At 44.0% G+C, this 25,802-nt stretch overlaps 1 protein-coding gene across 1 annotated transcript in view; it reads right to left on the bottom strand.

The window, feature by feature from the left end:
• TDRD9 (tudor domain containing 9) overlaps window positions 1-25,802 on the bottom strand; it is a 112,095-nt gene that overhangs the window by 25,756 nt on the left and 60,537 nt on the right. The window contains exons 10-24 of the mRNA XM_083167662.1: window positions 15,679-15,733; window positions 15,032-15,116; window positions 14,866-14,923; window positions 14,395-14,499; window positions 9,812-9,909; window positions 9,227-9,358; window positions 7,894-8,056; window positions 6,669-6,732; window positions 5,247-5,310; window positions 5,117-5,161; window positions 4,613-4,666; window positions 3,836-3,949; window positions 2,432-2,539; window positions 1,773-1,873; window positions 675-854 (exon numbers count right to left, since the gene is read on the bottom strand). Of these exons, the coding sequence (XP_083023788.1) occupies window positions 675-854; window positions 1,773-1,873; window positions 2,432-2,539; window positions 3,836-3,949; window positions 4,613-4,666; window positions 5,117-5,161; window positions 5,247-5,310; window positions 6,669-6,732; window positions 7,894-8,056; window positions 9,227-9,358; window positions 9,812-9,909; window positions 14,395-14,499; window positions 14,866-14,923; window positions 15,032-15,116; window positions 15,679-15,733 (1,426 nt within the window). The remainder of the gene's footprint in view (window positions 1-674; window positions 855-1,772; window positions 1,874-2,431; window positions 2,540-3,835; window positions 3,950-4,612; window positions 4,667-5,116; window positions 5,162-5,246; window positions 5,311-6,668; window positions 6,733-7,893; window positions 8,057-9,226; window positions 9,359-9,811; window positions 9,910-14,394; window positions 14,500-14,865; window positions 14,924-15,031; window positions 15,117-15,678; window positions 15,734-25,802) is intronic.

Consider the following 25,802-nt stretch of genomic DNA (forward strand, 5'->3'; position numbering starts at 1 on the left):
ATTAAAAAAAAAAAAAAAACTATCAAAAGACTGGCCAGCCTCTGATTGGCTGAGTGAGCTCTCTCAGCCAATCGGCGGCTGCCCAGATTTTCTTTTCTCTTTTCAAGCCTGCTGCCCACCTCCCCGCTCATTAGCTGCCGCCCGATTCCAGCGCCACCACTCGGACCTGCAAATAGGTGTGTGCCAGTGGTGCTTCACCGCTGGCACACCCCTGCGGATCAGTACCGATAAAACCTTTGTGCAGGAGGTTCAATCTGTAGGGTCCGACCCGATGTGCACGTGACCGCGCATTGGGTCAGATGGCATGTCAAACACCCCGATTTATCAAACCGATCTGTCGGAATCGGGTAAAAAAAAAGGAATAACTCGCAGTAGTGTATGGGGGCCTTTAATACATTTTATTGCAGGAAAGTATAGTCTAGTTCAGAAACAAAAATTGCGTATATTGATCAGTCAATTACAACTACACCGTGGCAGCAGACATTTCCGGGACAAATGATTAATGAGAAAGTTCTTGAATGTGGTTATTATGGTTCCTAACCAGAGTACAAGTCTATAGTAATGACTACTACGTACCCATAAAATTACAGCACACAAAGAACTTATTACAGATAATATTTTAAGAGTCACAGCGGAGAAGTTTGTAATGGGCTCTAGAATTCATACAGTATTACCTGGTAAACTTTGAAGAACTAATGTCCTCATCGTCATTATCTTTAGACATCTCAATCGTCTTATCGGAGTGGAAATTGAGCGGCAGAGGAACTCTCAGCTGCGCTGTCTTAAGTGCCAGGTGGACAGCCTTAAGAGTCTTGAACCTTTCAGTGGAGTGGCAAGAAAACTCGACAAAAGCTCTACAAAGAAAATGTGAACAAACATCGTATAACTCCTCAGTGATACATGAGGCAGCAACCTTATGATTGCTACAGTAATTTGACAATCCTATACAGATTGTTAGCTTGCAAGCAGGGCCCTCCTATTTTGATTTTAAGGAGGAAGTTTTGCCTGAAAAGCGTGGCGAGCACGTTCACCTCGCAGGGCACGCTGAGCTTGCCACGCTTCGGGCTCGGCATGCTTTATAAAATCAACTCCATGCTGATGTGGATAGTGGGGGTATGAACAGGTCGCGAGGACGCGTACCGCGTCCGCTCGCCACTATTTGGGCGCACGTGGATAGTGGGGGTGTTTCAGGAATACAATCACACCTGTCATGTCAGTAATGCTGCCCATACCTGGTTTGTTTTGGGCTGCCGGGGCGATGCCGCTCCCGCGCACGTCACATCGTACAGTCCAAAAAGTATGAGCTGCAGGTACATTTTGAACTAGATTGCATCGCCTCTAGTTCAGAACACACAGTGCTTAAGCAAATTGCGCGCGGTTTGAACTAGATGCGATGCAATCTAGTTTAAAACACACAGTGCTCATCGCACCATGTATGGGTGGCATCAAAGTTAACTTTTTTTGAAATCCCAAGTACCATCCATTCCTTGTTTGGGGGGTTCTAGGACAATGGCAACAGACACATTGAACTTAAGCTATAATGGTTAAGAATCAATCCTTTAAAGTGTCTGTCCTATGAGAAAATCAGATTTTAGAGCCTTTTTGGAGTCACAGAATATTTTTTGTGCATTAAATTATATAAGAAGTATTATTAATTATTAGAACCGTGAGGACGGTTTTCTGCAAAACAGACCACTTTCGGAAACATTCGCTGAAGGAGACATTAAAAGAATACGGTTCACGTATGAAGCCCTAATGGTAGGAGTACTCACCTTGACCCATCAAACATGATCGCTTTCACTTGCCCACACTGTCGGAAGAGAGACTGTATCTGCTTGTGGTACAGAAATCCGTAGGCTGGTACATTCTTCAGCTGCTCAGAAAATGAAAAGTGAATTAGGCCAATTAAAACTGGATTTATGGATCTACTCCGCAATTTCCTAATCTGTTTTTATAACACATAGGTGTTACAACGCATAAAACAAAAAGGAGCAATTGACAAAAGGCCGACATGTCACTGATCAACACAGGAAATGGTCGGGAAGTTCTTCCTGTGTTTGTTTTTGACAACTTTTTCTTAATTCAGGAACGAAATGGGCATAGATGGAAAATATAACGGTGCCTGACGCATGAAGAGTGCAGAGAGCACATGCGCATTGCGGCCTATACACGTGCGCATCGTATCGATTCATTTGCTCAGCAAACAACCAGGCATGAATTGGGCTTTAAGGGGCAAAAGTGTTTTATTTTATTGGATGGTAACACTACTCTGGCGATACGTACGTCTATATTTAACGGTATATCGAGATCGGTTTTAAATAGACATTGCAATATTGGTTGTTCTTGGCAGTTTGAGCTAACCGATTCTGTAGAGAACATATTCCGTTAGCTGGCCTAGGAAGTGTTACTGTGTGCATGATTTTGACATTACCAACACTGTTGTTTTGGGGTTCATGCCTCCTAGCTCTCGAACACCAAGATCTTCATATGGTTGGTCGTAAGTGAAATAATTTGGGTAGAAAGCCCCGGCGATCACAATCTGAGAAATGTTGGAGATACACATTATATACTTGAGATAATATACAGAGAGCGTTACAACTGAAATCAGAGTGTAGTAACTATGAGATGGACACAATGAATTGCAAGCCAATGTACAAACACACCACATGTTGCCATTAAATCTGTGTGGCTGTGACGTAGTCTTATCAGCTCGCCTCTGTTTTCATAATAAATCAAATCAGTGTTGAAAAAACCTGAAGTCGGTTACACGCTGGAGCGCTGACTGGCAGATTTACCATTTTTGAACAAATTGTCTTCATTGCTCAATACGTACACGCAATATATGCCCTCCTGCGCTCGTTTGCAATGTTATCGGGTTTGATGTGCTGCAGATCAAACCTAGAGATAGCACAAGCAAATTTGGTGTTGTGCTTACAGCAAACCGGACCACAAACATTGTCAGATCGATCACACCTCACCTTCATACAACTCTCTAGAATGGAGTGGCATGAATGTTGTTCTAGGGCATGGGTCTTCAAACTGTGGCCCTCCAGATGTTGTGAAACTACATGTCCCAGCATGCATTGCCACATTTTTTCCTATAAGAGCATGCCAAAGCTGTCAGGGCATGCTGGGACATGTAGTTCCACAACATCTGGAGGGCCGCAGTTTGAAGACCCATGTTCTAGTGTCATAGGGGTATATTCAATCAGTGTCGAAACTGCCGTCTTACCGAAAAGATGGCAGTTTTCGACATGAATACATCGGAAGGGGTTCCGATCTATTCAATCTTAGCTTTTTTTTCCCGTAATGTTTCGACATGCCGAAAAGCAGGTGGATTGACGGAATAGCCGCTAATTCACCGGCTTTTGACGGGAACACAGCCAAAACTGCTGTGTTTCCGTCATTCTCAATGCCGGATTGAGGCAGGGAGGACGGTGCCGGGTGAGCAGCAGCAGCTTATATGGCGCCGTCCTCCTGTCCGCCGCAGCCCGCACCCTCCTGTACATACCCGCCGCTGCACCGGCTCCATCCAGGCTCCCTCTCAGTCTCCCGCGCTCACCTGGTCCGAGCGCCGGCCCGGCGAGTGTCAATCATCGGCCAAATCCGACACCCGGATTCGGCCGATGAATAATGGATGCCTGATCCATTCCGGCAAAATGGATCTGGCATCAACATGGATCCGGCAACAATTGATGGTCATTACAGCGTGTACCTGTGCTTAGGTGTTTTACTTGTTTTTTTAGACTGTAGAAATAAAGCTTTATTCTAGGAACAAATGACAATTAATAAACACAGTAATAAGTCAGTACTTTGGAGGGATATAGGCGTGTACCTGGAGTAAAAAGCGCTGCTTGTTTTTGGAAACATCATCCATAGGAGGCTGTGGATTTACATGCATGTTGAAATGGGCCATGCGCTGTTTAAGTTCATCATATAGAGCAGCCACCTAATGTGAAAAAAATTAAATAAATAAAAGCCTCTTCACAAAATGTATTGAAAATAAGCAGGCACTACAAAATCCTAGTAATAGGGTGTGAACACTTGGTTCGATGCAGTCTATTTTCTATTTGATTTTGCTTATATAACAAAAATCGAACCGAAAATGAAATCTAACGCATTCGATACCGATGCGCGACAACAAGATGGAATAGAAAAATAGACTGTGCAGGCAAGACTGTATAGTACAGATCGAACGTGTACACCGCGCCGTGCGATTAAATCCTGATCACAATTATATTTAATTGAATAGAAAAGGAACCGCACCGTGTGTTACCGCAGACTAGCATGTGATCTACATTGAATCTGACCCTTTGTGGATTTGGTTTGGCTTTTCTTTTCCATAATCCCATAATATCTTCCCAGAGCCCTCCTGTAAAATCATCATCAGCTGTGGTAATCCTTTATTATTGTGTTTCTGGCCAAATAGGATATGCACAACTCAATTTGCAAATTAAGTTAAAAGCAGTAGTGATCCATGTTCGACTATAACTTAACCAATACTTCTTTTAACCCCCCCCCCCAGGCTGGGTTCAATCATCTTTATCACAATCAGCACCAGAAAGGACCGTGTTATACTCATTATGGTAGATCACTTCAGATTCACACTCACCTCTCGTATTCGTCTTATCTGAATGTAATTTGATTTTCCCCATTCCATTTCCTCCTAAATAAGACGTACCAAAATATTATCAGGTTAGTTTTTTTTGGGGGGGTTTCTATCCTGGGCCACGGCTGTCGAGCTGGCCCGACAGCCGTGACCCTGTCACGTTCTCTGTCTGCTCGACCGAGAAAAAGCAGGTGGGATTCAATGTCCCATCAGCAGCGGTATGAGAAGGGGGGCGTGGCCGCGAGCTGCGGATGGGAAGAGGCGAGCTGCATCCGGGAGCTCGTCACTTCCCGGCCGTTCTCTGCAGAATGAGCCCCACTGCCTGTGAAGTCAGGCTCGTTCTGCCGAGATACCCTGTTCAATGCTGCCGGGGAAGACCGCATTGTATAGGGCCCGGCTGCCAGCTCCGCCGTTGGGAGAAGGCTGTGGGTGATTGGAACAAAAATTTACTGGGTAAATCAGGATATCCTGACCCCATAAAACATTTTTAGTCCTTTGTTAACACACCTTAGGATATCTAAGATCACCTCGCTTCTTGCACTCCTGCCAAAACTGCAAAGACAGAAAAACATAACATTTACAGCACAGGACTAACCTGTAACAATAACTAATTAAAAACTAGAACATGAAAGTCTACCCTGAAGGCATCAACAAGTGCGATGAGGTCACTTCCACTGTTACCAGCGTAACTTAGCTTGCTCCTATAAAATAGAAGAAACGACAAAAGCAAGATCAGTATTGGGCATCTTCCTGCTACATCAAATATACTTCAGTGGGAAATGGGTCCAGCACCAGATGCACAAGCTTGGTCAGACTCAAAGGCATCTATCTCAACCTTGGTTCAGGAAGATGTCTATAATGTGTTACAGGTGGTATTTGGTCACTACTACGTTACACACAATGTTCCCCACTGTCTCCCCTCATTGCTAGAGAGGTTGGGGCAGACTTATTAAGCTTGGTGAAGTGATTATCACCGGCCAATCAGCTCCTACCTGTCATTTTTTAAACCAAGCCTGTAACTTCACTGTTAGGAGCTGATTGGCCGGTGATAAAGTACCAGCCACATTATCACTCCACCAAGCTTAATAAATCTGCCCCGTTGTGGCACATTGAGCATTTTTACCTATGTACGGTAGACTTCTTTCGTGGATAGAATTGTGAATTTGATTAGCATGGTGGTCAACGTCCCCATAGTTAAGGTACCTTGGGTCTTTACTCTTGGGTTTGCCAATTACATCATTAGAGATAACCAAAATTAAATTAGTAGTCCAAATATTAAATGCAGCCAGATGCCGAGTTGTGCAATGCTGGAAGCCCCTCCTCTTCACTTGGTAACTTCAAAGATTGGTATTTGGACAAGTATGGAGATGATCAATCATTGACGGGTCTTTTTTTTGCTCGTGTTTGTGGCTGTTTCACGTTGTTATTTTTTTTGGGGGGGGTCACATCGGCATGGCCGAAAACTGCTGCAAATTCGCAAAAACCATGTTGATTCCCGGCAAATTCACCGATCCACGCGGATTTCGCCACTGCTGGATTTTCCTGCGCAGATTGACTCCTAGAGTTTTGGGACATGTGGTTTTGCTTCCAAAATGCCTTGCCCTGTTGACTCTCGTTTGTCTGTTCTGATCTCATCTATGAAGGTACAATTTATAATTTCCCAAGTTATTACTAACTGGCATTTCTGGTTACGCTCACATCTTAACGTCAGGCATAGCCGCGCACTCTTTTTAGGATGCTGCTGAAGCAGCGGGTCCCCCGTCCTTCCCAATGTCTTCTCTTCCAACATTCTCTTCAATAGTAAATGTGTCTAAATTACTGCCACACACACCAGTGTATGAGAAAGATCAGTTACATTCAAATACAGGTAAAAATATCAATGGCAGTAAAAAATAACCACAAAAAATAAAATACAATATGAAAACCACTACAAAAAAAAAAAAAAAAAAAGTTAGATAGTTAGTCCCACTGGGGCAGGGACTGCTTTGAATGTAAATGATCTGTAAAAGTGCTGGGGAATATGCATGCATTATACAACTAACTGCCAATTATTACATACCTGTATCCATCAAGGAGCTGTCTGAAGGGCATTGCAAAAAAGTTCCTGAGTGACAGAGCTGCAGCTGTGCAAGAACAAAAAGGATGTGAACAGATAGAACGGCACAGTTGCATAACATAGAGGGGGTAGAGGAATTGGTGTTTAAGAAAAAAAAAAACTGTGGTCACATCCGGGAGCCCACTACAGACGACCACATGCCGTTCACACCATGGGCCCACCAAAGACAGGTGTATGCCGGCCACACCATGGGCCCACCACAGACAGGTGTATGCCGTTCACACCATGGGCCCACCAAAGACAGGTGTATGCCGTACACACCATGGGTCCACCACAGACAGGTGTATGCCGTTCACACCATGGGTCCACCACAGACAGGTGTATGCCGTTCACACCATGGGTCCACCACAGACAGGTGTATGCCGTTCACACCATGGGCCCACCACACCATGGGCCCACCACAGACAGGTGTATTGGCAGTCACACCATGGGCCCACCACAGACAGGTGTATTGGCAGTCACACCACGGGCCAACCACAGACCGGTGTATGCCGACCACACCACGGGCCCACCACAGACAGGTGTATTGGCAGTCACACCACGGGCCCACCACAGACAGGTGTATGCCGGTCACACCATGGGCCCACCACAGACAGGTGTATGCCAGTCACACCATGGGCCCACCACAGACAGGTGTATTGGCAGTCACACCACGGGCCCACCACAGACAGGTGTATTGGCAGTCACACCACGGGCCCACCACAGACAGGTGTATGCCGGTCACACCATGGGCCCACCACAGACAGGTGTATTGGCAGTCACAGCACGGGCCCACCACAGACAGGTGTATGCCGGCCACACCATGGGCCCACCACAGACAGGTGTATGCCGGCCACACCATGGGCCCACCACAGACAGGTGTATGCCGGCCACACCATGGGCCCACCACAGACAGGTGTATGCCGACCACACCATAGGCCCACCACAGACAGGTGTATGCCGGTCACACCATGGGCCCACCACAGACAGGTGTATGCCGGTCACACCATGGGCCCACCACAGACAGGTGCATGCCGGTCACACCATGGGCATCGCGAACAGTTTAGCTTAAAACAAAAAATGATAAAGTTCAAGTAATGCTAATTGCACAACCAAACCTGAGCATCGCGGGGTACCTCCTGCTAGTAGAAGATAGAAGGAATCTTAAAATACGGACCATAACACTTACCCATTATAAGACATTCGTCAAGACAGCCAAAAACATGTCCAAAAACAATGAGTTTTCCGAACTGCAAGTCAAGCGGTAACTGCGCGAGAACTCTCCCCAAAAATGTGATTTCCCCATCGTATGGATTATCCTCCTGGTTTCTACTCACTGCAAGTGCCCCGATCTGTAAGAAGAACATACAGATGTAGTCCTCTTCATCCTTGCAGCGACTGTCGATTCTGTTGCGCGCCCCGTGGCAACGGAGCCTGCCGCCGGTCCCCCTCGCCGCCCAACCCCCCCCCCCCCCGAACTGGGCAGCATCTCCCTGAAGCGGAGACAGGCAGGGTGACGCTGCCCAGTCGCTATCGCCGGCGCTCGCCAGTGAAAGGGATCTGCCGGGCGCCGGGAACAGATGGAGCCGGCTCCATCTGTACCAGGAGTACTATCATTACGCCACACTGCAGGTACGACAACGGTCATGATTTGGAAACTGTCAATGAGCAAGTTTTAGTCTCAAAAGGCCTAAATCGCAACAAGGACTGAATTATCACTGCTACCAATCACCAGCTGCTGCGCAACAGAAGTCAGTATTTGTTCATGGGCTCTTAACGGTGCAGATTGGAAAGTTTGCACAAAAATAGTAATGTAAATAAGGAAATAATCTTGCATTAACTTTTAAATATGCACGCATAAAAGTAAATCTGAAAAAAAAAATAATAACTGAGAAAAAAGGGGTAAGGAAAGCTTTGGAGAAGAACACAATTAAGTTTAGTCAGATATTTGAGGTTATAAAAAGTATCACAATGCACAACATCATGGTAAGTGTGTGAGTGGCAAAAGGAGGGACCCAATTCAATTACAAGTTAACAAGTCAGTTGAGTTTAGATATTTTAGCAATTTCATCTCTTTAGGCAGTGGCCACACGTCGCGGCGAGAACAGGACCGGCTGAGCCGCAAGTTGGCGGTGTGTGGCTGGATGTTGCAGAACAGGATCCACCCACTCCTGACCGCATTTATGCACTGAAATGCAGTCACCCCGCCTTCCGGTCCTGATGCAATGGCTGCATGTATGGCCAGCCGCATAGGAACCGTACCTGTTTGCATGCTCTTTGCGGCGCAGTGGGTCTTTTTTTTTTTTTTTTTAGTTTTTATTTTATTTTTTTATTTTAAAAAGCCAAATGACACATTGAGATCATCAAACTGGTTGGAGCCACTTCCATAATTTATGTCCATGTTTATCACAATTAGAACGCATAGTAATACTGTACAGATCAGATTTTGTCATGGTTTCTGAGAATGTAAACTCTAAGAAAGTCTTTGATTCGGGAATCTCTTGACATAAACAGACACTTACCTCCTTGAGCAAAAGTATGTTGCGTTCAATGTCATAGACGTTCGGAGGGGAGAGAGCTGTAGCCAGCAACGCTCTAGGCTCGCCCATGTCAAGGACTTTCACCTTCAAAATTGTGCTTCCCAAAGGGGTTCGCTGAAGGACATAACAAGGACAAGAAGCGGTCAAAGTGGTTTCAACAGATTATTATAGTTGAAAAAATAAAATAAAAAAAATAGACTTGAATATAATTTTTTTTACCAATTGTTCGGCTATAGTTTGCTAGGCTTGGTAAACAAAATCAGAATATTTTGAAATCAGAAATTTGCCCTTGTTATACTTTACATACAGGCAATATAAGCATTGATATAATTTCCCCGTTTTGTGAAACAGTCCCAGTGTCCTACCCCAAGCAGGCCACAGTACGTGCGCAGTCCTGGAGACATTTGCGAGACTGATGGGGCGGAATCAGGCCGTAAACGGGCAAACTACAGTAAGGTGCAACGCTGAGATGACGACCTAGCAGGGGAACCCCATCATATGACACAGAGGCGAGGGAGTGTGTAAAAGTTCTGTTCACCGTAAATTCGTTTCCATTGTGTTACATACCAGGATCTCCGGTTCAATGTTCTCAGGCATGAAATTATCCCAAAACTCCTTCAGCACAAGTCTGTAGCAATATCCTTTTGAAACGCGCCCAGCTCGACCTGAAAATGTAAAATTGTGACAGACGTGAGCAACACAATTTTGAAGTAAACAATATACAGTAGGCTGCATGATGAAATGCTCATCATAAAACCGCTGAGGGCAGATTCTACTTCAGGTACTGAATACATCCGGTTACATAAATTTACCTAATCCATTCGGGTGTATAGACGGGGACTTCTCTTATATCACAGTAGACTTTCTTACCTCATCAAGCTGAAACGCATCGTACAGCCATATACGCTTAATAAGCAAAGGTCCCTGAGCGGCTACAACTACAGCATATCATCGAGATCCACTCCTGTAACTAAAACCACAAAACAGTCTATATCGGGCTAAAGCACCGTACCCACAGGGAGACGGGTGCCAGTGTGGAGCGAGCTGCCCAAGCACAGATTGCTCAGAACACATGTGATGCGTACTGAGCAGTGTTTTGCCTATGTTTATGGTGGCCACTAGTGGTACTGCACATCATAGGTGGTGAGGAGTAGTTAGCCATATACATACAGACACCATTGTATAATTGCTGACTATATATATCCTCAGTTTGTGGCCACAGGCCACCCATCTACCATTGTCCAGTGTGATAGTGTGCAGTGTAACAAAAGCACACACCATTTCCAAAGAGGTTCCGTAAGATTATGACTAAGATCTGTGTTCTCCCATAATCACCACATTACACTCCAAAAGTCCACAACCGCAATGTCGTGAAAAAGTAGATTCACGTCTGAAAAATCTGAAGCATGATGCCATCAAGTCCGCCTGCACAGAGAACTCAAAAGGATTATTGGCAAAACCTTGTTAAGCCATGCTACTTAAGCTGGGCACACACCCTTAGGCGTGCGCAGCACATTTTTATTAAGGGGTGACCATCAGACGGGTGCGTCTAACACCGCCAGTCAATTGTGTCTACCAAAATCTATTGGCACTCGCTACGATATAATACGTCTCTCAGGCCCTTATTCTGGTTGGTGTGGTAATGTCCGCGTGCGGTCGGTCCGCCGATGTTTTGTGTCTGCGCATGTGCAGAGGCGTCCAAATTCCGCATGAAATGTGTACACTACGAACAGGGGGTGGAGAGGGGTGTGAAGGGCTGTTTGTGTTCATTACCATATGTTTACACCCCGCGTTTCATGGGCGTTCCCATGAAAACGCTGGGCGTACGTATGGTGACGCACGTGTAGGGGGCGGACATATGACATCGCCGGATGTCAGCTGCCCGCCCAGATCCCTGCTTTTGCACGGAGAAATGCCCGAGTGGTCTGAGGTTGCGGGAGCTGCCTGGCCACTCGGTCCTGCATTCGATGGTATGCGACCATCGAATGATGGGGGAGGTTCCCAGAGATGGAGGAGGTGTATACATGAGAAATACACTTGCGGTCCGTTCGGACAGCTTCTTACCGCATTCTGACGGAGTGAGCGATCCGTATGGAAGGCGGGGTTTAGGACGCACGGTCCTGGCCGCATATTCGGCTCCGTCCGCACAGACCAGAATAAGGCCCTCAGCCACACCATAATCTCCGGCCTATTTCAGTTTTAATCTAACTACTGTGTAACAGAACATGAAAATAAAGTCAAAGACATATATGGGTGACGCAGGTATGTAGTGATATGACAATGGTCTAGTACAATTAATGCAAAACACACACAATGGATTGATGGGCGCTTCATTTAATGGAATACAGTTCTAAAAAAGCAAGAGTCTGATAAAAAGGTATTGCTAGTGGGATTTATGCCCCTTTCCCACTGCAGGCTTTACACGTGTAAATGCCGTTTTTTTAGCCTTTTTAAACGGCTAGAGCTGCAGTGGGAAAGCTCCAGGTTGCTTTACACGGGTAACAAATACCGGTTTTTGTTACCAGTGTAAAAAGCAGTGTTTTTAATGTGTAAGAGCCGTTTTTTCGGCAGTGGGAAAGGGGTAGCCCTTTACACGTTAAAAAAAAAAAACGGCATGGGGTCCCCCCCCACTGCCGTAACCAGCACCAGGCTGAAGGAGCCGGGGCTGGTATTAAAAAAATCAGGAAACCCGACAAATAGGGGTTCCCTGATTTTTTACAACCAGCCCCAGGCTCCAGGTCCGGGGCTGGTTCCCAAAATACGGGGGACAAAATGACTAGGGGTCCCCCGTATTTTAAGAACCAGCCCCAGGCACAACCAGCCAGCAGGGTAATGCCACAGCCGGGGGACACTTATGATATAAGTTTCCGAGGCCAAAGCATTAACCCTACCGACCAGTCAGCCTGGCCAGGGGCCCTGGGGGAGTGGGGACCCCCCCAATAAAGGGGTCCCCCCCCCTCCAGGACTTACCTGACCAGGCTGAAGCCTGGTGCTGTCCTCGATGCCCCTGGGCGGTGGGCATCGAGCTGATGGTATGGTGTAAAAAATAGAATAAAAACCATTGTCTTTTACTGGTGAACTATGAGTCCCAGCAAGCCTCCCCCGCAAGCTGGGACTTGGAGAACCACAAGTCCCAGCCTGCGGGGCATTAAAGGGCCCGCTGGGTCTTGTAGTTCCACAGTAAAAGAAAGAGTTAAATAAACACACTGACACACGTGAAAAATAAAAGTTTAATACATACATAACACATACATACTGATACTTACCTATCTTGAGCCCGTAGGTAGCCCTGGTCCTGATGTCCTGGTTCGTGTCGGCGTCTGTATCCATGTCGGCATCCCTGTCGGCGGTCCGGAGTCCGAAGAAATCCATTTGGGAAGCTGTGGAAGAAAACCATACTCACCTGTCCCAGCGCGACGTAGTCCAGGTAAGGTCTTTGCAAAAAAAACAAACCGACACCCGAACCAAGCGGACAGGCAGAGAGCCTCACGGTGTGTTTACATCGTGCGGCTCCGCCCCCGAATGCCGCTATTGGCCGCCTTGCGGCCTAGCGGCCAATCAGGAGCCGCTAGGCCGCAAGGCGGCCAATAGCGGCATTCGGGAGGCGGAGCCGCACGATGTAAACAAACACACGTGCGTCTCCGTCAGTCCGGTCTGGTTTCGGGGTGTCGGTTTGTTTTTTTGCAAAGACCTTACCTGGACTACGTCGCGCTGGGACAGGCGAGTATGGTTTCCTTCCACAGCTTCCCAAATGGATTTCTTCGGACTCCGGACCGCCGACGCCGACAGGGATGCCGACATGGATACAGACGCCGAAACGAACCAGGACATCAGGACCAGGGCTACCTACGGGCTCAAGATAGGTAAGTATCAGTATGTATGTGTTATGTATGTATTAAACTTTTATTTTTCACGTGTGTCAGTGTGTTTATTTAACTCTTTCTTTTACTGTGGAACTACAAGACCCAGCGGGCCCTTTAATGCCCCGCAGGCTGGGACTTGTGGTTCTCCAAGTCCCAGCTTGCGGGGGAGGCTTGCTGGGACTCATAGTTCACCAGTAAAAGACAATGGTTTTTATTCTATTTTTTACACCATACCATCAGCTCGATGCCCACCGCCCAGGGGCATCGAGGACAGCACCAGGCTTCAGCCTGGTCAGGTAAGTCCTGGAGGGGGGGGACCCCTTTATTGGGGGGGTCCCCACTCCCCCAGGGCCCCTGGCCAGGCTGACTGGTCGGTAGGGTTAATGCTTTGGCCGCGGGAACTTATATCATAAGTGTCCCCCGGCTGTGGCATTACCCTGCTGGCTGGTTGTGCCTGGGGCTGGTTCTTAAAATACGGGGGACCCCTAGTCATTTTGTCCCCCGTATTTTGGGAACCAGCCCCGGACCTGGAGCCTGGGGCTGGTTGTAAAAAATCAGGGAACCCCTATTTGTCGGGTTTCCTGATTTTTTATTACCAGCCCCGGCTCTTTCAGCCTGGTGCTGGTTACGGCAGTGGGGGGGACCCCCCTATCTTTACACTGCTTAAACGGGTTTTTAAACGGGTAAGTGGGAATGTGACAAAAACAGCTTTTAAACGGTAATTTACCGTTTAAAAGCTGCAGTGGGAAAGAGTCTTTATGGCTCTTACCCGTTTAAAGACCCGTTTAAAAAAAACGGGTCATTACCCGTGTAGGCAGTGGGAAAGCAGCATTATTCATAAGGTTGTGCACTGCATTAGGGTGTGCCTGTGCATCCGCCTTTGCACACACCTACAGATTTATCTGTCCAATCTGTCTGGTGAGAACATAAATCCGGTAATCTATGGGCAATTAACCATTTGCTCCCAAACACTGGAAAATGGATAAAAGTAATTGTTCAGATAAATTTGTTAAATGGAACAGATTTGTTGATTTCCAGTGTTGCGTGAGCGATTCTCATATGCTCCCACACAATACCACAGATGGTATTGAAAGATAAATCTGTAGGTGTGTACCCAGCTTAAGAAATGGGCTGATCTGTGGGCAAAAGATATAGTCCTATTCAGATGTTAAGATAAAAGGAACTGGACTTCAAAATGATTACTTGGTGATTCCACTATGTTCACACAAGGCAGGGCGATTCTGACCAACTCAATCTAGAGTCACTGCAAACACCGGAATACTGCACCTTTTCTCTGATCACAGTTAGTCTTCGATGCCCAGCTGAGCCTCAAGCTCTGGTAGTTGGTCTCTTCATCACAAACCAGTATTTTTGTCAAGCAGAAATCTATAACTGAAATTTAAACAAACACAATTCGACCGTAAGAAAATTTAAAATAATTTAGAAGAAAATGATTTTATTTTAAAAGAACCAAACTGCAAAAAACACCTTTTCAATTTACAGTGACTCCTTCCAGTAAATATATGAATGGTTTCACAGCTATGCCTAAAACATGGGCAAACATTTAAGGGGAACCTCAATTATTACCGCAGGCTAATTTAAGCAAGTAGATACTCAATCTTTACAAAGTAGTTTAAACAGTGCACTGCAGCCCACAAAAAAAAAAAAAACAACCAGTAAATTAACAGCAAGTCAAAAAAGACTTGGTCTGAGGAAGTTGCTTTATCTACCAGGAGACCCCAATCAGATACCACCTACCGTACTTCACATCGGAAACGGTTATAGAGCTCTCCGCAATGTTTGTGGATAAAATAACCTACGGAGATGCAGAAAAGGAACGTAGATTTAAAGAACACAATTCTCTGAGCAAGAAAAAAAGTTCAGAATTTTCTTTGAAACAAGTGCAGATTAAAGCTGGAGATACCTTCCTGTACCCCCAAACAGGAGCCATGAAGACCATGTTCTGTTCATCCAGAGTGATGCTGGAGTGCAGCGGGTACACATGTAGTCTATAAAAAGACAAAACATTGTGAAACCAATACCATTAGTGCGAGGTCTGTACAAGAAAGGCCAACAAATACACAAAAGGGATGAGGAAGCTCAAGACTCCTTCATAAAGGTAATATGGAAAATGCGCAAAAAAAAAAAAAAAAAAAATAGAAAATCCAGAAAACACATTTGCTAAGATGGGAGTTGTGTTGAAGATGGGTGTTAGCCTATATCAACCAATCAGATTCTACTAATTTAGCACCTTTTAGAAAATAGATAGAATCTGATGGGATGTTGCCAATCTTAGTAAATACGACACTAAAAGTGAGAGTATGAGAGATTATCTCCTTTACATTCTCATCTCTCTACCGCTCATTACCTCTCTATGCTGTCTAAATTATTCTCATCGTCCCGATGCGAGTGGCCAACCATCTCAAGCCAAAGGGGGTTGATTTTGCTAAACAGCAGCAAGAAGAACTACTTTCTCTTTTAGTGAAACCCAACTGGAATCAATAGTCATTACCTACATGTAGATCATTGACGCAAAAATTCTCTAACAATATACAGTAATATATAAATTACCTTTTTTGAACCATGTTTGTGAAAAGTTCGTGCATGTAGTTAATTTCAAACAGTCCTGTAAAAACAAAAAATTTTTTTTTAAAAATCTGTACATAGCTTAAAAACGGCCAAAATATTTTGCTTGACTGCTTAATAGGAGAATAAAAACAATCCCTATTTAATTTTTATTTATTAACAGTTTCGGTACTTATGTAATATCTGGGCTCCCGTTTTTCTTATGAGACCGCGTCCCCTCGCGGGGCTCGCCACGCTTCGGGCACGGTGGCTCGCTGCGCTCGCCACACTATATAAAATCAACTCCATGCATAGTTGGATAGTAGGGGTATGAAAAAATGGGGTGTATTTAACATGGGAGCCCAGATAATACATAAGTACCACAGTTTCTTATATAGCGCAGCATATTACGTTGCGCTTTACAAAGGTGATACAACAAACAGAGGATTTACAGACAGTCAAAATGTAGGAGGGCCCTGCTCACAAGCTTACAATCTATAGGGAAATAAGGATAGATACATAAGGATAGATACTGTATTCTTTATTGCATCGATTCCACCAGAATGCAAGGTTCTATGACTGGTTCTGGAATTTGATAAGCTTGCCTGAAGAGATAAGTTTTTAGGGAACGCTTCTAGGTTTGGAGACTGTGGAATGCCCTCCTAAGCACAATAAGACTCTCCTCCAGAGTGGGTGCAGCCCGAAGAAAGTCCTGCAGTCGGGAATGGGAGCAAGTAATGAGTGTGGATGAGAGACGCAGATCTTGGGAGGAGCGTAGAGGTCGTGTTGGATGATATTTTGAGATAAGAGGAGATATGTATGTTGGTGTAGTTTGGTTTATGGCTTTGGGCCAGATGTATCAAGCTTCAAAAAGTGATAAAATGGAGAGTGATGAACAGCCAGCCAATCAGCTCCTACCTGACATTTTTCAAACCCAGTCTGTGACATGGCAGCTAGGAGCTGATTGGCTGGTTGTTCATCACTCTCCATTTTATCACTTTTTGAAGCTTGATACATCTGGCCCTTTGTGTGTAAGTACCAATTCTGCGATAACATGCTTTCTTTAATTTGGTCACTCACTAGTATGGTGCGGCTAGAATGTCAAGTATCTTTAGTTAAGTTCTCTTAATGCAGTGTAAGAAAAAAAAAAAAAAATCATTAGATTTTTTTTATTCACCATAAAATCTGTACATTGCATTGAAGTTCATATGGGGAACACGGCACTTTAAACTGGGGCCACACATAGCGGCACAGTGGGTCCCCTTCTAACCCCTACTAATCCTCAGACTGGCTTTTGTGTGAAAAGCTACCCATTCTGAATGAGAGAAGACTAAAAGGAAGCCATCTCAGAAACAAGTTGAACAAATTCAAGGAGCAACACCATGTTTAAATCACAGGGAGGAGAGGCTTCCGGTTCGGGTGGGGATGTGAGCAGACGTGCATCTCGGAGCTCCGCAACCGCCCCAGCAATACTAAGCTATCCCGGTGCCCTCATCGCGACATACCGACCTGCCGAAGCTACAATCCCGTCTCCCTGGACACCCGCCGCATCGCTGTGTCAGCCTAAATGGAGCAGCGTAAACCAGAAGGGGAGAACAAGCGGCGTACACAGAAAGACAGAGCCGCGCCCAAGATGGCGGACGCACCTGAGCTGGAGCCGCAGCCGCAGCGTTCTCAGCCACACCACTCGGGGAGCACAGTGAGTACAGGGAGAGAGTTTCACCTGGCAGATACACAGGCAGATACACAGGCAGACTTGTTCAGCCAAATCCATGCCTCCACTGCCCCCCTGCTACCTGTGTCTCCCTCCCCTCAGCATACTGCCCCCTGGCATATGACGATATTGTACGCGCGGTAGGCGAGACAGTGAACCCCATAATGGAAGCTCACTCTGCCAAACTAACCCAGGCCATCCAGGATGTCAAATCCCAGATAAAACAAGTTGCCAAAAAGGTACAAGTGACAGAGCAAAGGCTGGGAGAGGTATTCGAGGATGTGGCCAAATTAAAATCTTGCACTGACTCCCTACAGAAGTCTCAGTTTCAGCTTATGAATAAGGTGGACAGTCTTGAGAACCGCTCAAGAAGAAATAATCTTAGAATTATTGGTCTACCTGAGTCTATCAGGGGTCCTGCTTTGTACTCATTTATCGCACAGACACTCCCTGGTATTCTTGGGGTGCAGGAGCAGTGTAATGGAATTGTGGTGGAGAGGGCACACAGGTTGGGCCCGTCACGGCAAGACCCAGATTCTAGGCCTCGCCCAGTGATCTTTAAGTGCTTAAACTTTCTGCATAAAGAAACTTTATGGATGGCATACAGGAAAATTAAATGTCTTCAGTGGAATGGCAGTAATTTACTAATGTTCCAAGACTACTCGGCTGAGGTGCTGAGAGCCCGAAAGGAATTTTCCCCAATTTGTACAAATCTAGTAAAAGAAGGCAGAAAATTTGCACTTTTGTTTCCAGCACGGCTCCGCCTATTTCAGGGAGATGCATTTAAAGATTTTTCAAATCCTCAGGATGCTGAAACATTTATCGCAGAGGAAGCTCAGGGCGAATCTTATCATTCTTCTTCTGAGAATGACTTATAACAATTCACCATGATGGGTGACAGATGTCTATACTACGGCGATTAGGGCACGGTCTAAATGTTAAGGTTCACTATAGTTATATAGATTTTTCCCGTGAAATATCAATCAAAAAATGCTATACAACTTTGGACCCCTCCCTCCCTTACGTTTGATTTAACTTGAAGTAGAGACTTTTAACATGTGTGGACTAGAGGGTTCACGAGGTTCTGTTCATAAAGTCTCTTTTCTTTGTTGGTCTGAAGTGTGATCAGGTTGAGGTATATTATTATACACGGAATGACCATTTGTTAGACTATTACAACCAAAGTTTTGCAATGTTTTCTGATGTTTTGTAAATAAGAAAAATGCTGGGGCGGTTAGCGTCACTTCAAGGCTGAGACTAAGAGAAACTTGGTCTCTGCCTCTGTTATGTTTCACACTGGAAGACCAGGAAACCCATTGGGGCCCTGGTTTTTCGGAGGCCCAAGTGGAACAAAGGAGGAGTTGGGCATGATTGAGCTCATGTTTAGTCTTCTGGTCTGGTACCAGGTTCTGAATCTGGGCTCGATGGCCAAAAGGAACACCTCCATGTCTTTTGATGAACAAAAGGATGTTAATGTTAGTGTTTTCTCTTATATTATTTTTTATTATTATATTGTTTTGCTTTTCCCCAGTGTGTCTTGTCTCTCCCGCCTCTCCCCTAATTCCCTAGAGAGCGTCATATGGGTCCGGTCTCTGCAAAAAATTGATTCCCTTTATGTATATTATGCCTTACATTTATACTCGGTCTATTTATTAACCTCATGGTGCAATTGAAAATTGGTACACTTAATGTACGTGGTCTCCATCTACCTTCGAAAAGGAAGAAAATCTTACACTACTTAAACAAATTAAAAATGGACGTAATTTATCTCCAAGAGACACATTTGTTGCCCCCTGAATTGTTAAAATTAAATACCCTGGGCTGGACCCTACAAGCTGCAGCCCATTACAATTCTAAGTCAAGAGGGGTGGCAATTTTAACTAAGAAAAATATTCCCATCACTGTTCACTCAACGGTAAAAGACCCAGAAGGACGATATGTCATATTAGAAGCCACAGTTTATGACACTCGCTACACACTTTGTAACATCTATGCACCGAATGTCCATTCACCAGAATTTTTCCGTAGTGTTATGACTCTTTTATCTCCTAATATGGCTGGTTTTATTATTCTAGCAGGCGATTTTAACGCGACCTCCTCCTCAACTTTGGATAGATCTCCTTCCCTCCCGGGTCGCCGCTCATCTCCTAAAACAGGTATCCCCTTTTTGTTGACACAACTACATTTAACAGATGCTTGGAGAGCTCAAAATCCCCTCGAAAGGGAATTCTCCTGTCACTCACAGGTGCACGACACCTTATCCCGCATTGATAATGTTCTAATATCTACCACACTATTCCCTAGGGTGATCAAGACAGGGATTGAACCTATCTGCATTTCTGATCATGCCGCCTGTTGGATTGAAATTGACTCACGAGTAGATAAGGGTACATATATCCAATGGAGGTACCCAGCCAGATTAGCAAATTCTAAAAAATTTAAAGAGACAGTAGAGCACTCCTGGACGGTTTATGAATACGAAAATGCAGACATGGCTTCAAGGTCGAGCCAAGTTTTTTGGCAGGCCTCAAAAACTGTCATAAGAGGTGACATCATTTCATACACTGCTAGTTTTAATAAGAAGATGTCTCAGCTGTATTTACAAACCCAAGCCCAGCTTACAGAAGCATATCAGTTATTTAAACGTAATCCTACTCAAAGGAATAAAACTGCCTATGCACATCGTAAACAACTTTTCGACAATTTATTGGCACAACAAGAGTCCAGGCAAACTTTCCAAACGAAAAGCCGTATTTATAACTTAGGTAATAAAGCAAATAAATTATTATCTAATCTTTTGAAAGGGCAGAAACCCCCGACAATTATCACAGCTTTAAAGGACTCGAATGGTAACACACATAACTCAGGTCCCCTTATTTCAGGCATTCTTCATGACTTTTATAAGGCCCTATATACACAACCAGAGATAAATGAGATTAACAAAAGTTCTTTTTGGAGCTCAATTCAGACTCCAAAGATTTCGGAAGAAGAGGCGCAAACACTATTAACCCCAATATCAGAGGAAGAAATTTTAAACGTGATCAAAAATTTAAAGTTAAGTAAAGCTCCAGGCCCAGACGGTCTTACTAATGAATTTTATAAACTCCTAGCTCCAAAAATTGTAAAACCCCTGACAGTAATGTTCAATGAATTTCTGCAAGGCTCTCCCTTCCCCCAATATTTTAATGCAGCCACCATTAAACTTCTTTTGAAACCGGGGAGGGACCCAGCTTCACCTGCCTCCTACAGACCAATTTCTTTGATGAATACTGATTATAAAATCTACACAAAAATATTAGCTGACCGATTGAAAACTTTATTGCCTTCAGTGATCCACATTGATCAATCTGGGTTTATCTGGGGGAGGCACTCTACAACAAATATTAGACGTGTACTCGCGGCAATGCACTGGGTACAAACCAACAGCAACACAGATCCACAAGCCCTTTTATCATTAGATGCCGAGAAGGCCTTTGATCTTGTTACCTGGGATCATCTATTTGAATCATTGTCTCGGTTTGGCCTCCCAAAAGAATTTATTAAAACGATTGAGTTGTTGTATTGTAGTGCCTCCTCCCAGATTTTATCCAATGGTTATCTCTCTCCAAATTTTCCCATACTTCGGGGTACACGCCAGGGGTGTCCTCTCTCCCCTTTGTTATTTGCTGTTGCAATAGAGCCGCTGGCAATTCGTCTCAGAGCATCTTCGGAGTTCAAGGGAATTAAGGTGCATCAGGAGGAGCTGAAGCTGGGTCTCTTTGCTGATGACCTTTTATTATTTATTTCCGACCCGCATACATCTATCCCTAAAATAATGGATACCATAGATTTCTATGGTACATTTACGGGTTTTAAGGTTAATTATGACAAGTCCCAACTGCTCCCCCTAAGTGGCCCAACAACATATTTCTCATCGGACCCTTTATTTGATCATTTTAAAATATGCCAAAGCACATTAAAATATTTGGGAATTCATATCCCTACCCATATTGACCTTATATACAAAATGAATATCTGCCCAGTCTTAGTCTCTATCTCTAAATTACTAGATAGCTGGCAAACTCTACCACTCTCATTAATGGGAAGAATCACCGTTATTAAAAGTATAGTTTTTCCCAAACTTTCATATATCTTACAAATGCTACCTCTCATTTAAAAAAAAAAAGATTTACAAAAATGCCAATCCATTTTCAGGAATTTTATTTGGGGGGGGAAAAAAACAAAAATCAATTATTCAAGATTATGTCTACCAAAGGGGGAGGGAGGATTTGGATTACCTAATATTTCATATTTCACACAAGCTACGCATTTCCGTTATATTACGGACTGGTTTTTGGGTAACTCGGTGTATACTAACAGTAAGTTGGAAGAAGCTATTTCTTCCCCTTATTCCCTTGCAGCTCTTCTACACTTGCCAAGATCTTCTATCCCCCCGCATCTACTTAAATCAATTCTTTTTCAAAATACATATGCTTCTTGGCTGGCGTTGAATAAGAGAATGGGTCGCAGGTACGATGGTTCCCCTTTTGTTACATTTTGGGGAAACCCTAATTTTATTCCTGGCTTAGAAAATATAAATTTCTCACACTGGAGGCACAAGGGTATATGTGCTGTGCGGGATGTCTTCGACCCGGGAGGGACTATTCTTACTTATTCTGTCCTAAAGGAAAAATTTAACATTACGGAAAACCAGTTCTATATGTTTTTACAAGCACGTCACTACGCTCGCTCTATACCTTCGCCATGGACTAGAACTGATCTTACAGACCCGGTGGTCTCTTTGCTGGGTTCACAGGGAGCTTCAGGGTACAGATTACGTAATCTATACGGGTTCTTGGTAACATGTGACATGTCTTCCCAAAGGGCTGTATTGTTTGATAAATGGAAAACAGATATCCCATTGCTTCCGAAACCAGAGGACCTGTTTAAAAAATGCCCAAACACCTTAAAATACTTATGCTCCACGTCCCTCCAAGAAACCCATTTGAAATTTATCAATAGGGCGTATGTAACACAAAAACAGAGAAGCCATTTTGTTCCAAATGATGATGGATCATGCCCAAAGTGCGGGATGATGGGAGCTACTCTGATACACAATTTCTGGGAGTGTAGAAAGATAAGAGTGTTTTGGCATAAACTGATCAATTATATAAATGATATGTTTAAACTAAAATTAAAAGCCCTCCCAATTCCCTGTTTATTTGTATACTTAAAAGACTGGGATATGGGCTGCAATAAAAAATTGATCCTTCCAGCCTTAACGGTTTTACTAACGTTAGCAAAGAAATTGATTCTCCGTCATTGGATAAGCAGAAGGTCCCCATCTATTGAGGAGTTCAAACAAGCGTTGCTTGACATAATCTTATTTGAAAGACAGTCAGCTCTTAAAGATATAGAGAAAGGTGTAATTAAATTTTACAAGAAGTGGGACTGTGTAATAACAACTTTTGACGAGGATACTCAACTGTTCATACAGAAATTATTTGAGAATACCACATGGTATTTACGACGCCGAATTGTGGATGACAGTTCTGTGAATAATTGAGTGTGTATTATATTGGTATATTCTGAGACCTAAACTCATGTGATATGAAGAATGATGCAAAGCGGGATTTTTGGGAATTCATTTCCCTCCCCGGTATGTTATCCTTTGTGTCCCCCCTTCCTTCATGTTTGTTTTCCCTTTTTTCTTTTTTATTAGGATCTAAGCTCAATTTTATATTTCGTTGTTTAATTAGTAACATTAATCTGTCGAAGGGATTTGTGTAAAGTACAGGAGGTACAAAAGCCAATATAAGAATTATGGTTTACCTTGTTTTGTAATCCTCTTATGATAAGTACTCGCTGATAGCGGAATTGAAATTCAACACACAGGACTTCAAGAGATATTCATATATTTTATTAGTATTTTACTCATAACATAGAAGAACTACATTCAAACTTTTTGATATGTCTTTAGAAAATCTGTAATGTGATGATTATGTTTCCTTCACCAATATGATTATTTTACATCTTCTATTTGCTGATAATTGAGGAGTAATACCTGTTCTTGGTATAGGTTTTATGAAAAAGAAATCTGTGTAAAATTCCACTTACAGCTCTATGTTTTTGTGTATATGCAATGTTTTTCAACGAAAACTTATGAAAATAATAAAACGTTTAAAAAAAAAAAAAAAAAAAAAAAATCACAGGGAGGAACAAGGGACACATGCAGGCTGAACAGAAAGGAATCGCTGCAAGAAAGCCTGGACTATCAGAACCGTAGCCAATCATTGCTTAAAAATGACAGAGAGATAAAACTTAGCCCATGAGGGTAGACAGACGAACACCCTGGTGATAAGCCATCCTACAGTAACAGCATGACCCTGGGAAAACGGCAACTTCCAAGCTCTCAAGATCTGGGTTTCAAAAGCCAACTGACAATATAGGTTGAAGGCGGGAACCTTGTCAAAGAAGGTCTGACCAAAGAGGAATATGGAACGGCTCTGCAGCCAACATGCTCTGGAGGAAAGTGGCCAGTCAGGAGCATGAACAATCACTGTAAGGGCATCCTGACAAACTCACTGAAGCCCCTGGGGTAAGACAGACACAGGTGGAAACAGATAACCCAGATTTAAGAACCACGGACCTGCCATGATCTCCACCAAGACTGCATGGTGGTCTCTGGATCTCCTTCCATTTATCCACTCTGGGAATGTGGATGGCCTAAATGTCAGGAACTCCATTCTCTACCCAAAGAAGTATATGAGACACATCTAACATCACCTGATGACTCCATGGTTCCACCATGCTTCTTGATGTAAGCCACTACCATGGCATTGCCTGATTGCACCCCGACAGAGCTCCTCTGTAATAAATGTTGAACTCATATCAGAGAATACATAATTGCCCTCAATTTCAGGAAGTTTATGGAGAGGGTGGATTCAGAGCCGATTCAAGAACCCATCAGACAGGTGCCTGTTTAGTCTTGAATTTGTACTGCACAAAGCCTGTATCTGAAGTGTCTGAAAGGAATCTGGAAAACTATACTGCTTCTAAATGAAGGAAGCCACCCTTTCCCACCAAAAACCTAAAATATCTGAAAGATTGATCTCACCAAAGACTGACGTTCTAATTGACTTGACTCTTCTGTACAGGAAGACAGACTGAAAGTGTGTGCAGAAAACAAGTCCCACGAAAACCATACTCTTTGAAAGATATCAGTTTTGAATTGGGATAATTCAACAGTGGCCTGCCAAGACGTCCACCACTACCTGAAGGTACTGTCCAACCAAGACCAGCATGACGTCTAAATCAAGATTAATGGATATCCCTCTGCGCCTTAAACCATGTGGGCCATTACCCTTGTGAAAATCCTGGGGACTGTGGACAGGACGAGAGGAGGAGCCTGAATTTGGAAATGCAGATGCCCTACTGAAAAACAGAGAAACTGTAGACGTCCCTACAGAAACTGTAGACGACAGAAGGAACTGCCTTGCTTGATAACCACAAAAAGAAGCCAACATTTGTAAGTATATAAAATTACCTGAAACAATGTCTCTGGAATAATAAAAAAAAAAAAGCAAATGTAATCGTGCCTAAAGATGTACATCTTGACTGGTCTTGCATAAATGGAGAGTCAAAAAACAAAACAAAAAAAATACCGTTCTGGGCATAGGACCTCCAAAATGCAGGAGATATTCTCTAGCCACAATGACACTTACCCAATTGTCTGTAATTGATTGGCACCACACATATTCCTGGGTCAGACCCGGGTTGCTGGGCAGTGTGAACGGGTAACCCGGGTCGAGCATCCCAGGTCCCATTCACTTCTATGGAGGACGCAACAGCATCACCTCAGTGCTGCCTCCCTATCTGACACTCCGCTCTGCCGCGCCCCCCCCCTGTTTCTAACTAAAGCCCAATTTCAAGTTTCTACATTTAACAAGATGGCAAGTAGTGCCAATCGCACGAGACACTCCGTATTGGAAAGAGGACCCCCCCCCCAATGATAATACAGAAAATATTCATGTGGAGGTGTTCTGCCACTAGACAAAAAAAATATCAGATTGTTACCTGATAATATGTTTTCCTCTACTCCACCATGGCAGCCAACACCTGTGGGCTATCTCCCTTCTGGGTAGTACTTGGAAAGGAAAAAAGACATCCGGCCACTATATAAGGCTCCTCCTCCTGGGCCTCCTTGTCTTTATTTCTCCAGCTTAAATATAAACTAACAGTTATCACATAACAATAAATTAACAACACAGGGTCGGGAATATATGCTGCCATGGTGGAGTAGAGGAAAACATATTATCAGGTAACAATCTGATATTTCCTCTACCTCCCCCATGGCAGCCAACACCTGTGGGAGGTACCCGAGCAGTACTATTAGGGTGGGTTTCCCTCCAATAACATATGATAAATAATGTATATA

This window comes from Crinia signifera, chromosome 12, assembly GCF_055691185.1.
Source record: "Crinia signifera chromosome 12, ASM5569118v1, whole genome shotgun sequence".
Classification (NCBI taxonomy): Eukaryota; Metazoa; Chordata; class Amphibia; order Anura; family Myobatrachidae; genus Crinia; species Crinia signifera.